The following is a 17,439-nucleotide window of genomic DNA, read 5'->3' as shown; positions in this document are numbered from 1 at the left end:
AAGTGAACTACAAGAAGTTGGAGGGTAGCCGAGATACAATCTGGGCCCCCACTCCTCTAGCTATGGCGAACCCGATCCTGCTGAAAATGTGGGCAGCTGCCCGCGCCCCAATGTCTTGAGCCCTGGAGTACGTCTGGACCCGCTTCAGGAAAGAAACAGCCCCTTTCTCTAATTCCCCAAAAGAAGAGAAGGAAAAAGGAAAGAAACCGTAACCCAAAGCCCTACAACGTGCCGCATACTTATCCACCTTCCGCTGCGCTGCAACCGCCACACCCGACCCGGAACGAAGCCTGACAACCCCGATTGCGTCATAGGGGAAGACCCAGTCAAGTCAACACACACATCTAGGCCGCCATCCCATGAATAAAGCAATATATCTGCAGGACGAAGAGCTCCTCACCCTCACTAGTCAGCCCAACATCAACCTCCTTGCGAGCAGAAATCCCCGACCGATAGCAAATATCCAAAAGGGTATCACGAACAACATTATGTCGATGTTTGATACCCACAATCCCAGCACAAGACACGGCATGATCCCCATAAATGTCCCCATCAAAAACCCGAGAGCAAGCAGAACACGGCGTCGAATCAGAGAACAACGGAATACCCAACCGATAGCAAAGAACCGAACGATAAGTCTTACCGTTCATAGTCTGGCCTAAACCTGAGATGGGGACTGCCCGCAACCAAGCTGAGGAGTGATCCCCCTGCTGCGATTTCCATAAGGCAACATGACGCGAAGATAAGGAGTAGGCGGATACCGCATCAGCAGTAACCTTCGTGAAATATATGTCTGCCAATTTCTTCATGAGTGTGGGGGCAGCGATCTCACTAGGGCTACTCATAAGGTCGGTATCCACGGTCCTATTGAAAAGACCAAAAGCATCATCAAAGGCCGATCCCCGACCATCAACACCTGAAAGCCGAAGAAGCGAATCCTGCAAACCAGAAGACTGCAAACGGGATGCAAGAAAAGCATAATGCCGAACATCACCAGCTGAATAAACACCCAATCCTCCATAAGAATAAGGCAAGGTGGCAAGACGCCATTGCCAGTCACCGAACCCAGGTCCCGAAGCAGTCACGATACGCTCTAAAGAAGCCCGAAGAGCCACATCAAAGGATAATTGGGCTGCTTCGAAAAGATGAGGCGGACAAGTGCGCATAGCAAAGTAGAGTTTAGAGACTCCAGTACACGCACGAAGAAGCAACAACTCACACTGGGGATCATTGAGCTTAGCTACAGCATCCATCAACACAACAGTCTTTGACACACGCTGCGAAACCAACTCCTTACAAAAAGAGGAATCCGTACTGACTGGACCACCAAGCAACTTAACACCAAGCGCAGGACGAGCAATATCTGAAGGAAAGACACCCTCTAGATGACTGCGTGGGTCCTCCGAAGGCCAGAAAACCTCTGTCTTCTCAACATTAACATGGAGACCTAAATGAGGACCCTCCTCCAAAATCAACTCCAAGACCTCTCCAACCACCAAAGTGTCACCAACAATAGTGCCATCGTCCAAGTACCAAGCCTGAAGAGATAGATCAAAAGAGTCTCTGATTCGACACACCAGAGGATGTAGAACCAGAGAGAAAAGCAAAGGGCCGAGAGGATCCCCTTGCTGCACACCTTGACAAGACCACAAGGTATGCTCCCCATAATACAGCCGCGCTGGAGAAGAGTAGCAGAATTCAACCCAACGCGAAAGAGCAGGACAATGTAGCCTAACCTCACGCAACAAAGCCGATCGATCAACTAAATTGAACGCATTCCGAAAATCCACCAATAACATAGAGAGGCCAACATCAGCCCCATGAGCCTCAACCAAGCGATTGACAGCATGGAGAATAGCCTCACCACCTGCTGGAACCCCAACTCCAAACTGAAGCCCTCCGAAGTAGTTTCCTAAACGCGGACCAATCAAAGCAGCCCCGACCTTAGAAACAAGGCGCCTCCAAATAGTGCCCACAGCAATAGGCCGAATACCACCACCAGGCTTAACAAGTGGCGTAAGAGGAGCACTAGCAATATATCCCCCAAGCTCACCAGGACACTTGCCAGCAAGAAAGAGATTAACTACCTGAGTAATAGCATCCACCAACTCATCAGAAACAGCTACAGCAGCACCACCCAAGCAATCCAAAAGGTGTTGAGCACGCAAGCCATCTCTACCGCACGAAGTACCCCGCGGAAAGCCCCTAATCTGCTCCAACACAACAACGGAGGTAGCAGTCAGGTGATGATCAACAGGGATATCCGGTAAGGTAGGGACCGGAAAGGAAGGGTGTTTTGCTTGCAAATCTGCCAGAGTAGCATCACTGTAAGGGGCAAGACCTGAGGACGAAAGAATTCTAACCGCAGCAGTGTAGTGACCGTCAGAAATCTTTCTCTTGCATTGCTTAATATTACGCTCCGCCAAATCATGGTCTTCGTCAACATCCAATGGAGACACGCTGGCCAATGTGTCGATAACAAGTTGCTCAGAACCACCAGGATCACCCCAAGAACGAATAGCAGAGGTGATACTCTCTTCTTGTCGTCGCCGCCTAACACCAGAGGAACACTCACGATTACTTCGCGGAGAAAAAGTCGAGAGCACACAAAGAGGCAACACGAGCAACTGAACCCAACAAGCGATGTCATCTGGTCTGCAAATCACCTTATCAAGCGCCCCTTTTAGAACTCGCGAAAAACCCAAACGACATTTGGGAGGGATGGATTTCACAGAACGCAACCGCTTAGACAATAAAGTGTCTAGAAGAGCAACATCAAATGAAAAATGATGTTCTCGAGGCGCATCAGAAGAAGACAGCTCGACAGTAGGAACTTGAGGCTTTTGAATACCGTAGAGAATAAAACGAATAATACCATCCCCAGAATTAGGTGGGTCCACAAATACAGTACTAGAACCACTGCCATGTCGACACCTAGTACGATGAGTATGTGTCTTGAAACAATCTCCACACAGCCAAATTCCCATACGACGAAAGGTCACCTCAGCCGTAGAAAAAACCTGCGGATTGGTAGTAAGGGAATGACGGGTTACATCCCGCACACCAGAGCAACAATGACGATCCCGTAAGTGAGTGATCAGAGAACTCCTTACCATACCACGCCCACCTCCATCCTGGCACCCGCTAAGACCCACAAAAGGGCAATGAAATTTCTCCACGGACGCTGCCATATGAAGGCACTTCAACCGCACTGAACCTGAAACCTCCACCAAGAAACGCAACCTCACAACGCACCAACCACACAATGCCAACAAACACAATGCCAACAAACACAATGCGGCACTAAAATAACACTGAAACAATACACCCTCTGACCTCAACAATATCAACAGACCACCACGCTGAAACGAACATCAACAATCACACTGCCTTGAACACTGCCGCAACAATCACACCAAACACGAACAGTCAACCCCAGCACCAATATGAAATCCACAAAATCTACACCACACTGCCTGAAAACGAACACGAAAACGGACACTGTTTGCAACACGCCGCCACAAACTCTACGCCACGCCACCGGAAACCGATCAACAACCACCCAAATAATTCACCTGAAACCTCCCTGAAATGGACACAATTATGCCGTCTTAATCCGGCTGTTGAACGACCGGGAAAACGCCTGAAAGCTGACCCAATAACGCTGAGAAAACAGACCCAATACTTCCACCAAAAACTACCGAAAACCGCACCTATAAAACGGATTAACCGCCTGTGACCAACCTGAAATACCTCCTGAAAAACACTAGAACCATCGACGCCGGAAAACTGCACCAGAAACACCGGGAAAACCGACCAGAAATTGCACCAAAACGTCGAGTTAACTGCCTGAAAAACCACCTGAAACCACCGCTTGAACACCAACTGCCCAGACCCGCCGCGGAGACTACGCCGTCGTGCCTTAAAACGCCGGAAAAACCACCGGAATCAAACGTCGAGCCTGCCCTAAACGGCCATAAACCTGGTCGCCCCTTTCGAGATATTATTATTATTATTATTATTATTATTATTATGAGAAAACACCGAAATGCTACAAGCTTAACAAGCTCCAAAGATCAAGTGAACTACAAGAAGTTGGAGGGTAGCCGAGATACAATCTGGGCCCCCACTCCTCTAGCTATGGCGAACCCGATCCTGCTGAAAATGTGGGCAGCTGCCCGCGCCCCAATGTCTTGAGCCCTGGAGTACGTCTGGACCCGCTTCAGCAAAGAAACAGCCCCTTTCTCTAATTCCCCAAAAGAAGAGAAGGAAAAAGGAAAGAAACCGTAACCCAAAGCCCTACAACGTGCCGCATACTTATCCACCTTCCGCTGCGCTGCAACCGCCACAACCCGACCCGGAACGAAGCCTGACAACCCCGATTGCGTCATAGGGGAAGACCCAGTCAAGTCAACACACACATCTAGGCCGCCATCCCATGAATAAAGCAATATATCTGCAGGACGAAGAGCTCCATCACCCTCACTAGTCAGCCCAACATCAACCTCCTTGCGAGCAGAAATCCCCGACCGATAGCAAATATCCAAAAGGGTATCACGAACAACATTATGTCGATGTTTGATACCCACAATCCCAGCACAAGACACGGCATGATCCCCATAAATGTCCCCATCAAAAACCCGAGAGCAAGCAGAACACGGCGTCGAATCAGAGAACAACGGAATACCCAACCGATAGCAAAGAACCGAACGATAAGTCTTACCGTTCATAGTCTGGCCTAAACCTGAGATGGGGACTGCCCGCAACCAAGCTGAGGAGTGATCCCCCTGCTGCGATTTCCATAAGGCAACATGACGCGAAGATAAGGAGTAGGCGGATACCGGATCAGCAGTAACCTTCGTGAAATATATGTCTGCCAATTTCTTCATGAGTGTGGGGGCAGCGATCTCACTAGGGCTACTCATAAGGTCGGTATCCACGGTCCTATTGAAAAGACCAAGAGCATCATCAAAGGCCGATCCCCGACCATCAACACCTGAAAGCCGAAGAAGCGAATCCTGCAAACCAGAAGACTGCAAACGGGATGCAAGAAAAGCATAATGCCGAACATCACCAGCTGAATAAACACCCAATCCTCCATAAGAATAAGGCAAGGTGGCAAGACGCCATTGCCAGTCACCGAACCCAGGTCCCGAAGCAGTCACGATACGCTCTAAAGAAGCCCGAAGAGCCACATCAAAGGATAATTGAGCTGCTTCGAAAAGATGAGGCGGACAAGTGCGCATAGCAAAGTAGAGTTTAGAGACTCCAGTACACGCACGAAGAAGCAACAACTCACACTGGGGATCATTGAGCTTAGCTACAGCATCCATCAACACAACAGTCTTCGACACACGCTGCGAAACCAACTCCTTACAAAAAGAGGAATCCGTACTGACTGGACCACCAAGCAACTTAACACCAAGCGCAGGACGAGCAATATCTGAAGGAAAGACACCCTCTAGATGACTGCGTGGGTCCTCCGAAGGCCAGAAAACCTCTGTCTTCTCAACATTAACATGGAGACCTAAATGAGGACCCTCCTCCAAAATCAACTCCAAGACCTCTCCAACCACCAAAGTGTCACCAACAATAGTGCCATCGTCCAAGTACCAAGCCTGAAGAGATAGATCAAAAGAGTCTCTGATTCGACACACCAGAGGATGTAGAACCAGAGAGAAAAGCAAAGGGCCGAGAGGATCCCCTTGCTGCACACCTTGACAAGACCACAAGGTATGCTCCCCATAATACAGCCGCGCTGGAGAAGAGTAGCAGAATTCAACCCAACGCGAAAGAGCAGGACAATGTAGCCTAACCTCACGCAACAAAGCCGATCGATCAACTAAATTGAACGCATTCCGAAAATCCACCAATAACATAGAGAGGCCAACATCAGCCCCATGAGCCTCAACCAAGCGATTGACAGCATGGAGAATAGCCTCACCACCTGCTGGAACCCCAACTCCAAACTGAAGCCCTCCGAAGTAGTTTCCTAAACGCGGACCAATCAAAGCAGCCCCGACCTTAGAAACAAGGCGCCTCCAAATAGTGCCCACAGCAATAGGCCGAATACCACCACCAGGCTTAACAAGTGGCGTAAGAGGAGCACTAGCAATATATCCCCCAAGCTCACCAGGACACTTGCCAGCAAGAAAGAGATTAACTACCTGAGTAATAGCATCCACCAACTCATCAGAAACAGCTACAGCAGCACCACCCAAGCAATCCAAAAGGTGTTGAGCACGCAAGCCATCTCTACCGCACGAAGTACCCCGCGGAAAGCCCCTAATCTGCTCCAACACAACAACGGAGGTAGCAGTCAGGTGATGATCAACAGGGATATCCGGTAAGGTAGGGACCGGAAAGGAAGGGTGTTTTGCTTGCAAATCTGCCAGAGTAGCATCACTGTAAGGGGCAAGACCTGAGGACGAAAGAATTCTAACCGCAGCAGTGTAGTGACCGTCAGAAATCTTTCTCTTGCATTGCTTAATATTACGCTCCGCCAAATCATGGTCTTCGTCAACATCCAATGGAGACACGCTGGCCAATGTGTCGATAACAAGTTGCTCAGAACCACCAGGCTCACCCCAAGAACGAATAGCAGAGGTGATACTCTCTTCTTGTCGTCGCCGCCTAACACCAGAGGAACACTCACGATTACTTCGCGGAGAAAAAGTCGAGAGCACACAAAGAGGCAACACGAGCAACTGAACCCAATAATTATATTATTATTGTTAAATATATTAATAACAATTATTACATAATAATTAATAAAAATAAAAATATTAATAACTATTATTATAATTGTTAATTTGAGCGCTAACTTTTTTTTTTGCATTTTCTGATTTTGTTTTTTTATAGTAAATAATGTTGGTATACAAAAAATGGATATGAGGTCCCAAAAGGTGAAAAAAATATTCGGGTTCTAAACGGTGAAAAAATCAAAAAGTTGGACCCTAACCTTTGTCTTAATTTATTATTTGAGTGATAGTATGGTTAACGGTGAATTAAACTATGGTTAACTGGCCGGAAAATAAATATGAGTCCCCAAAAGGTGAAAAAAAAAAGTTGAGGTCCTAAAGAGTGAAAAAATCAAAAGGTTGAACCCCAACCTTTAGCTTAACTCGCTAATACAGGGTTATATAAAAACTCCCTAAAATTGGACATTTTAATCTTTTTATATACCAATCTGGCAATTCGACCAACCAACCTTAGCCACATGGGTATCCAAAAATACAAAGTACGGAGTACTCCGAAGTACTTTCCCCATTTCTCACTATTGTCGCTTTCTTTTAGCTTCGTATACAATTCGTATACGAGTACTTTTTAAAGGACACATTGCGCATACTTTTCAGATTTTTAGGGGATTAATTTCTCCTCTCCATTCTTCCATGCCCCTGAAATGATAGATAGATCCTGTCCTTCCGCCCCTCTGATTACTGTTTTGATGGCCCAAGAACAACATTAATTTAAAAAGCACCAAAACTTGTCAAACTTCAAAAACATCATGCTTTTGACCTTCTCCTAATCTGCCTACCATATATTACCCTTCTGGTATGTTTTTTTAATCGAATTCTGGTCAAATTTTGTTAATTTAATCTTATATACGCTTCTGAGTATTTTTTATTTTTGGTAATAATGCATTATTATTATTGTACGTTTTGTTGTTGTTTTCATTGATTTCTGGCAATCATTTGTCATTTTTTATTGTTGTTTATTGTTTGTTTAATGTTCTATGGCTGTCGTTTCTGGGGTTTGATTGAATTGTTTTATGCATCTTATCTTAGTTGGGATTTTCAAGGGCCTTTTAGGATGGTGTTATTTGACTATTTCTTTGATTTTTGCTTATGAAAGTCTCCTCTTTTCTGGTGTGAAAATGGGTTTTTCTTTTGCTTTTTTTGGCAGGATTCGGATTTCTTTGTTAATTTGACTACCATAAGAGGAGGGTTTGATTGATTGAAATTCGATCTCCGGCGATTAGTTGGTTTCTGGGTTTAATTTTGGATGTGCAAATAACATGGTGTAATTAAGGTTCATGGTCGTGCTGCGGTGCTGATAGTTTGTTATTCTTGGTGTTTATGTTTTGATTGATGGAGGATTATGTGTATCTGGGTGCAAGTAGTTTTTTTGATCATCAAGAATTTTTGTAGTTTTTAGGGTGTTTAAATTTGTGGGAGGCCAATGGATGAGGAGTCTAATTCTTGGATTAGAAGGGCAAAGTTCTCGCACACCGTTTGCCATCGACTTGACTCGTCTAGATTGGCCTCCGTTCCATTAAAGTATCGGACGGGTGAAATTCCAAAATTTAAGCCTAGGCAGCCTGAAGTGGCTGATGTTCGTAAGGTTGGAGAGCCTTATCAGCCTCAAATTCAAAAAAATCCAGCTGGGATACGTAAGGTTGGGGAGCCTTATCAGCCTCAAATTCAAAAAAATCCATTGACGAACAAGCAAAGATCTGTATCTCCTCTCCCGGAAACATTCTTTCCAGATACCTTTAAGCAAGCTCGGTTGGAGAAAAAAAGATCTTCGACGCCTCTCCCTAGAAGGAAAGAGCCTGATAAGAAAACAGATGACTTTTCTTTTCATTCTGATTCTTCAGACACCAGGAAACCAAATACAAGTCCATTAAGAAATTTCTCCCCATTGAGAAGTTTTGGAAAATCGAAGCCCAAAAAGGATTCTGGTTGGGCGAAGTACTTTGATCATGGAGGAGTAAAGGTTACCTCTGTAGAAGCCGCTGACGATTACATGGTCGATCTTTCGCAGTTGTTTCTTGGGGTTAGATTTGCTTACGGGGCTAACAGTCGGCTTTACCATGGAATATACAAGGACGAAGCTGTTGCTGTGAAAATTATTCGAGTACCAGATGATGACGAAAATGGAAACTTGACAGCTCGATTGGAGAAACAATTTAATCGAGAAGTTTCTCTTCTATCGCGCCTCCACCATACTAATGTAATCAAGGTATTTTTGCTTCGCTCCACTTGCTGAGGGATAGCAATCATAACATGTCACTGTTTGAAAACCACTTTTTGTTATTTAAATGTCAGGATCTTTGTTGTATAATCCCATAAATTGCAGCTGATTCTCCCTGATCCTGTAATTACGACCTTAGGTTTGCAGTATTAATTCTGTCATCTCTTGGTTATGCGTTCAGTGGGTCATTTTCATCAAATATTGTTGGTACTGTCCTATGCATATTTTTTATGGAAGTGGTATGAGGCTTTGGTTGCTGAATTGAATTTTATTTGCAAACCGTTTTTATCCTTGTTGTTACATCTTTTATAGAAATTGTGGTAATCACAACATTTATGGGATTATACGGAGTACATCATTAACTTCTACTTGCACTTTTTTCTGCCAGTTTGTGGCAGCATGCAGACAACCACCCGTCTTTTGCATCGTAACTGAGTACTTGTCAGAGGGTTCTTTGAGGGCGTATTTACACAAGCTTGAACATGAAATACTCCCTTTACAGAAATTAATCCCAATAGCACTTGATATTGCTCGTGGAATGGAATATGTGCACTCACAAGGTGTCATTCATCGAGATCTTAAACCTGAAAATATTCTGATTGATCACGATTTTCACATGAAACTCGCTGATTTTGGGATTGCCTGTGAGGAAGTACACTGTGATCCTTTTGCTGATGACCCTGGAACATACCGCTGGATGGCTCCTGAGATGATTAGGCATAAACCTTATGGAAGGAAAGTTGATGTATACAGCTTTGGACTCATATTGTGGGAGATGGTATCTGGAAACATTCCTTATGAGGACATGACTCCAATCCAGGCCGCTTATGCTGTTGTTAATAAGGTTGGTTTATGTATACCTTGTTTCCAGGATTTTGAAATATTGATTTTGGTCTTAATTTCTTTGTTGTTGTCTCCTTATTAACAAGGATGTTGATTATGCTAGTGTGTGTCTTCTCGATATACAACTGAGATGTTAAAACTTACATGTCTTTTCTAATGCGTGAGCTTCAATTTGATGGATCCAAAATTGCCTATTTTGTTCTTATCTCATTTGAGTTCGAGCTATTAAATTGGATGTTTTTAAGTTTGATCAGCTTTGCTGAGTTTCATTCTTGAGTGGTCTCAGTCATGGTAAGCCTTTTAAGCCGCTTGGTACCTGAATTTGAATGTACTATGTACAACTTGGTTGCAAATGGTGCAGATGTAACGAATTAACACTTTTATTCCGATTATGCATCACATATTAGATTCAGGAGGCAAGTTTTGCCGGTGTTTAACTAAAATGAAAAGCTATCTCGGACCGAGGATAGTGTCTGTCATCTTTATGAAACATATGATGAATAATATAAAGCTGTTTGTAGAGTTGTATACTAGAGAAGTATACTAGAGAAGTACAACTTGTAATCAATGGTTTTTAAATAATATAAAGCTGTTTTCTTTCTAAAATCTTGAAAATAAAATGCAAAATCAGTTAATTTCTGATCCAAAAATCTTTTGAGATTGCAGAATTTGCGGCCTTCTTTCCCAAAGAGCTGTCCTCCTGCCATGAAAGCTTTGATTGAACAATGTTGGTCTTTGCAGCCAGAGAAGAGGCCTGATTTTTGGCAGGTTGTGAAAGTTCTTGAACAGTTTGAATCTTCACTTGCCCATGATGGGACCTTGAAGCTGGTACAGTATTCTATATTCCAGGACCAAAAAAAGGGATTTCTTCATTGGATTCAAAAGCTTGGTCCCCCTCATTCTCAATCCAAGTCTATGCCTAAGCCCAAGTTCAATTGACTCTCCTTGCAATAATGCTTTCATAGTTGAATTAGATTACATTGTAATTAATAGGCTTGTTTTTGGTGTCTGTTATGGTTGTATTACTATTTAAGGTCTATTCGAGTGGAGTCTTAGAATATTGGGCATGCTCTGAGTTTGAGTGCTTCTTTTACACATCTACATGCGCAGCAGTATACATTCTGATGTTGGAAAAGAAATTGTTGGTTTTGTTTGCAATACTGCTAACCTTTCTGGGGCCTAAATTTTGATGGATTTAATATAGCATTTTATTTTCTTCTGAACCTTTATTTCTTACTTTGGAGATTAGAAATTAAATTATCAGCTTTCATTGTGAATGCTGGACTCTCAATAGGCAACATATCTGAGGGCATCTGAGAATATTGTTGTTCGGGTACATCCCAATGTTTGTGGATGTTGAAGCTCAACACTTTTCTCAATTATGTACAAAAGCATGGTTGATGAAAGCTTTGTGATCTCAGAAGAGTTGAGTTGACAGGAGCTATTCGAAAGCTGTTGTGTTTGTTTGTGTTTTGTTGAAAGGTTTCAAGTACTTGTGCTTATAAAAGTTGTCACGCCGTTAATTTTTGTTACATTGAAATCATGTCTATTTGATTTGAATGTAATATTTGCCAGAGGAGAAGCAGTTACTTACAACTGAAGGCGCTTGATGAGCGAGCACCTGCATTTGAAGAGTCACTTGCATAGTGCATGTGTAACTAAATCAGGTAAAAACCTCTTTTCTTTATGAGCTATTTTGTTTGATTAGAAATTCTCTTGCTTGATAAGACTGCCTTGTGTATGACTGGGATGTTTATCTATTTGGTTCCATTTATTCTGTCTGACCTGCAGACTTTACTGACCTAGTGATCTTTGTTCTTCCTCATGCTCAAGTTTACTCAGGTGAATCTTAAAAAAGATGGGCAGGGGATCAGTTATTAGTTCTTACTAGTAGTTTTAAACTTTGTGCTCTGAAATTCCTTTGTAGTTACTGGCGTCCACCATTGTCAATTTGTACACATAAAGGTCTTAAATATAGGGGAGCTGAATCAAATTCTCACAAAGGGGGATGATCTTATGGTAGAAGATGAACTTTTCATTGAATTAATTTCAAAAACAGAAAATCCTAGGAATGTCCTAGATCTTGCAAAGGATATGAAGGAGGCAGGAAACCTTCTTTTCAAACAAGGGAATATATAAGATGGTCTAGAAAAGTATGCTTATGTTGGAATTATTCTTGGTTATTTTCAGTTTGAGGAGAACGATGATAAAGCTGATTTTTTTGATCTGGCTAATTGTATTCTTCTGAATTCAGCAGCATGTGTTAGTAGAAAAAGAGATTTTGGGAAAGTAGGTAAATTTTTTCGATTATGCTGAAATTCAACCCGACGTGAAAGCGTCGTATAGAAGAGCCATGGCTGCTATAGAATTAGGGAGAAGTGACTTGGCCTACTTGTACTTGTTAATGGCCTCTCATAATGATCCTAAAAATACAGGTTCGTAAGAAGCTTCAGGAGGTAAAACAGTCCCGAGGAGGTGTTAGGAAAACATTCCCTAGATGATGTCCCAATTGGGTTAGGACTTGGCATATATCCATCGAAGAAGAAGTCTAAAGGGGAATTGGTGAAGGAACATACCATTAATCAAGTTCTGCTTCATGAGAAGGATCATATTATTTCTGAAAAAATTGTGTGCGATGTTCGCTCGGGGTTGAATAATACAGTAACTGAGCCAGTTTTATCTATCATGAAAGACAAGTGTTTGTCAGAATGTTCTAGTATTGTTGAGGAAAACCTCATGTCTATAGTGTTGGAAGGGGTAAAGGAGGAGATGATGGAAGATGTTACAAGTGTTTCAAACCCTGAGAATTCTAAGTTAGTGGAACCCAATTATCGGTTTGTTAACCGAAGGAGGCCGGGTTCATCATTGTCTAAAGAAAGACTATTAGTTGTTGTTGAGAGGTAAATCTATTTAATATTTCAACTCTAAGGTAGCATCTCCTATTACCATTAGAGTAATAGGTGGTGGTCTAGACAATACTATGAAGAGGAATTATGAATTCCATGAGAAAAATTTGGATGATTCCTCTAAAGTGGATATACCAAAACAGAGTTCAATTGTTAGTGGCACAAGCGAGGAGTTAAAAAGTCAAAGAGAAGAGTGCTTGAAATTGGATGGTCAATACAATTTATTTGATTCCAAGGAAGAGGAGTAGAGTGAGTCCCTAAGCATCATTACAGATGACTATCACCATATAGGAGATGCGAGTGAGCACATGAACGATGCTTGCTTCAAGTCAACGCCAGTATCCAACAAGATGAGAAACTTGAACCAGGAGCTAGAGTAAGAAAGAAGGCAAGTCGTTGCATCGGGAAGAAGGCTATGAGAAAGCATGTGGATAAGAAGAATAATGGTATTATAACTAACTCTTACCCTTTTTTTGTAGGAAAAGAAGAGAAAGGTTGCTGCCCCGCCATCTATTGTATACAACGTCCAAGTAAGAAGTCTTTATATGCGTCTCTTTGCAATAATGTCGAGTCTTATGCTAACAGCGTCAAGTCTTGTGTTAGTTGTACAAAGTCTTGTAATAATAAGGTCATATGTGTATCTCATAAAATGGTCAGTGGCCAAGAGTAGTGGGTGTTTTGGTAACTTTGCCTGTTTTTGGACTTGGTAGACCCAAACATAGTTGAAACTACATAATTTCCAATAACAAATAACCTGCCCAAATGAACATGACTCAAGATAGGCCTATCCGAAATTGACCTCATACCTCCAAAAAGTTTCATGAGCCGATAAAACTAGATCCAACCCTAGAGCTGTCAAAACAGGTCATTGGGTCGGGTTTGGGTCGTGTCATCCCGGGTCTCGGGTCACGATCAGGTCGGGTCGTGTGGGGTCAATATTCCATCTGGGTTGTTAGGAATGCCTTCTTACTCTTGGAGCATCAACTGATAGTTTTTTTAACATTCAATTGTTTTGGTGCTAGAATTTTGTAATGCCAAAGAAAGTTATAAGGGAAATTCAGAGGATTTGTAGGAACTTCCTCTAGCCTGGATGTTAGGTTATGATACATATAAACGAATATAAATCATGCGGAAAAACCATAAACGCCAGGATTCCAAATTAATTGCCACATAACAATTAGCATAATTAGGATGCATACTCTTTGTAGCGTGCCCTCCCTTGCTGCGCCCGAACTGAACAAGAACAAGTCTTTAGGACTCCAAGTGTCGTCCCTCCGTAGAAAGTCCACAGCACGTCCGGATCCGCCTTAAGATTGACCAACTAAAATCGCCCTTAAGGTACTAAAATATTCGGCTATTATGGGCAAGTGTATGACTGAATTTTTGCTCAAATTCTTACCTTTGAATACTTCAAAAACTCGTTATAAATTATGAGCCTAGATCTCATATTTATAGGCCATGGAATAAGCAATCGAATCCTACTAGGATACGAATTAATTAAATTAGAATCCTAGCAGAACCCTTTAATTAATTAATTTATCTTTTAGGATTAGGAAATTTAATCATCAAATGAATCCTATATGCTTTAGGTTTCGTATGTGAACACAAACACACACGCACGGACAACAGCCCAAGAGGGGCGCCATGCGTGCGCGCGCGAAGCCCGAGCGACGGAGCCCACTCGGCCACGAAGCCCACGAGCTACCTGCCCCTTTGGCGCGCGCTGGGCCTGCCTTGCGGTGGGCCTGGCGCAGCCTTGGGCTGGGCGTGTGTGGCGCGCTATTGCCTTGCTGGACGCGGGCCTGGCTTCGTGCTGGGCCTTCGTCTAGCAAGCTCGTCTGATGGTAATTCGTACTACGCGCTTCCGATTAATTTCCCGATTCCGGAATTCATTTCCGATACACACAATATTTAACATTTCCTATTCCGGAATTAATTTCCGTCTCGAACAAAAATTTAATATTTCCGTTTCAGGAATTATTTTCTGATTCCGATAATATTTCCGATTCTGACAATATTTCCGTTTCCGGCAATATTTTCCGATTCCGACAATATTTCCATTTCCGATAATATTTTCCGATACGTACCATGTTTCCGTTTCCGGCACCATCTACGACTTGGATAATATTTATGTTTCCGATACGATCCATATTTCCGTTTCCGGCAATATCATCGTTTCCGGAGTATTCATTTACTTGCCTTTGACGATCTCAGCTCCCACTGAAACCAAGATCTGTCGATTCCGAATATTGATTAGATAGAGTATTTAATGCCATTAAATACTTGATCCATTTACGTACTATTTGTGTGACCCTACGGGTTCAGTCAAGAGTAAGCTGTGGATAAATATCATTAATCCACTTGAACTGAAGCGGCCTCTAGCTAGGCATACAGTTCACTTGATCTCACTGAATTATTAACTTGCTTAATTAATACCGAACCGCATTTATTAGACTTATCATTAAATGCATACTTGGAACAAGGGCATTATTTCCTTCAGTCTCCCACTTGTCCTTAGGGACAAGTGTGCATTTCCTAATTCCTTTGTCGCTTGATGCTTGCTCTTGAACATAAGGTAAGAGTTGTCATCCTTATTATGTCCAGAGGTGTTTCTCGGTTTTAGAGTTCAACTGATCAAATAAACAGATAATCATAGCCTATGATTCATCTTTGCACGACCATGCATTTTACAGTTTCTAGCTCTCCGAGTGGCCTTGTACAACTTTCAGCATCTCATCCCGATTTATGCGAGGACAATCCCAATCTTTCTATCTTGAGATTAGACTTCGTTTGATAGGTGATTAACCGAGCGTTTCCTTTATAGCCTCCTTTTACGGTGCGACGGTTGACAACGTCAAAGTAAGCAGTTCTCAAACAAGTAATCTCAAATCACTCAGGTATTGAGGATTAGTGTCTAATAATGAAATTTACTTTGGACAGATTTTCATCTCTTACAGTAAAGTTTCACAGGTCTGTCCGATACTAGTCTTCTCAAAGTAAGAATTTATGAAAATGATTGCGACATTTCCATGTCCACATAGTTCAAGAAACACAACTACTAGTCATCTTGCATTCTAGTCGTCTAGAGTTTTCTATGCGTCCATCTTTATAGAAAACTTCCGACCAGGGACCATTTTCAACTTTTGACATTCAAGTTCACTTGATAGACATTTCTTAGTCACAGGACTGGTCCTGACAGTCTATCTTGAATATATCGTCAAATTGAAGGGACTCATCATTTAATACTAAACCAAGATTAAATGGAATATGAAAAATACATTTCATATATGATAAATGTTCAACCCCAATGTTTTACAACCATGGGCCTCTAACCCATCTTCAAAACAGCTCATGGAATTCAAAAGTTATGCTTGATTTCCAGTGCCACAATGTGACTGTTGTTTCTCAGTTGTTGCATAGGTTTAGTTATCATGCTTTACCAATCTTAATATCCTTTTCATCGAGTATTCTTCGAGATAGGATGATAAGATCTTTTTAGTTTGTTTATTATGTGATCTAGTCTTTCTTACTTCAATATTGGTTCTACGCATTTTGCAATGAAGAACCATCAAGTGAGCAGACATGTGATCCACCCAAGTACAGTGAAGAACTCTTTATTGTAAACAACTCTGTTTTATTGCTTCTTAGGCAATAATTACTTTTACTTCAACTGTTTAGGTTGCTAGTGATGCTTTGTTTGGATTTACTTATCCAAGCAGTTCACAGATATGCGTAAGACTTTCCAACTATATCTTAGAACATAGAAATTAATATTTAATTTCCCACGCAACAACTCATGATCTTTAATCCATGTTGTCATTTCAAAACACGATTCTCTATAGCTCATCCTTGCCAATGGTTAACTCCAAAGGGATCTTGCTTGATCCTTTGCCAGTGTTTATGCGTGTAGCATCAATATTTAGCATATCTTTATTTCCTTGAATCAAGAACTATTCTTATGTACCTTTTCAAGTACTATAAGTTTTTCTTGATATCAATCTAGTTGATCTTCACTTAGATCAATAGAGATTGGTTTATGTTTGTCATGCCTAAAGCCATACGATACGTTTTTGGCGATCCTCATATTATATCATACATGATAAATTCTTTTGCAGAATAATTCCCAATTGAATTCTATTTATGTAACTTTAGCTCATCTAGTTTCAGTAGATACTAATTCCAGCTAAATTCTTTGACATATAATATAGGTTAAGAATCTCATTTAGACTCTTTGATCTTTAACTTATTAATGCTTATACATAGTTCAAACATTCATTACTTAGATTTATTCACATGGGTCGAATATCTCCAATGGAGTCTTTTGTGTTTGATTTAGTAAATACCATTACTCAATCTAAAACAATATTATAAGATCCTTATAAATAGATCTTAATACCCAATATGTACTAAGTTTCGCCTTGGTCCATCATTGATGAATAATTTCAAATCTAAGTCATTAGCATTTGAATGTTATTTCACAATAGAGAGATATGTGTGTGATACACATAGGACCAATTAAGTTTTATGTACTCCCACTAAACTTCTTATATATCTATAAGAATCATGTACATTTTATGAAACTAAAATACTTATTAGTTTCACTAAAATACATTTCCAATTCCCAATTGCTTGCTTAAATCCATACTTAGATTTCATAAGCTAGCTTTCCTTTTCAAGCATTTATTTGGATCCACAAATCCTATGACATACCATG

The 17,439-nt window shown here is 41.7% G+C and overlaps 1 protein-coding gene across 1 annotated transcript; it reads left to right on the top strand.

Moving 5' to 3' along the window:
- Positions 1–7,318: 7,318 nt before the first annotated feature.
- Positions 7,319–11,042, top strand: LOC110799444 (serine/threonine/tyrosine-protein kinase HT1). Its single transcript, XM_022004715.2, has 4 exons — positions 7,319–7,554; positions 7,906–8,964; positions 9,365–9,820; positions 10,486–11,042. The coding sequence occupies exons 2-4, from the start codon at positions 8,182–8,184 to the stop codon at positions 10,756–10,758; spliced, it is 1,512 nt and encodes a 503-aa protein (XP_021860407.2). The 5' UTR covers positions 7,319–7,554; positions 7,906–8,181; the 3' UTR covers positions 10,759–11,042.
- Positions 11,043–17,439: the final 6,397 nt, after the last annotated feature.

This window comes from Spinacia oleracea, chromosome 6 (assembly GCF_020520425.1).
Source record: "Spinacia oleracea cultivar Varoflay chromosome 6, BTI_SOV_V1, whole genome shotgun sequence".
Classification (NCBI taxonomy): Eukaryota; Viridiplantae; Streptophyta; class Magnoliopsida; order Caryophyllales; family Amaranthaceae; genus Spinacia; species Spinacia oleracea.
Note: the sequence above shows the minus strand (reverse complement) of the source record. Positions and strands in the feature narration are given on the sequence as shown.

What these genes read in the sequence shown, in the direction of transcription:
- LOC110799444 (XM_022004715.2), top strand. Translation starts at nt 8,182, where the DNA reads ATGGATGAGGAGTCTAATTCTTGGATTAGAAGGGCAAAGTTCTCGCAC. An exon ending in ACCATACTAATGTAATCAAG is followed by an intron (nt 8,965 to 9,364) that starts GTATTTTTGCTT and finishes TTTTTCTGCCAG; the next exon opens with TTTGTGGCAGCATGCAGACA. An exon ending in CTTATGCTGTTGTTAATAAG is followed by an intron (nt 9,821 to 10,485) that starts GTTGGTTTATGT and finishes TTGAGATTGCAG; the next exon opens with AATTTGCGGCCTTCTTTCCC.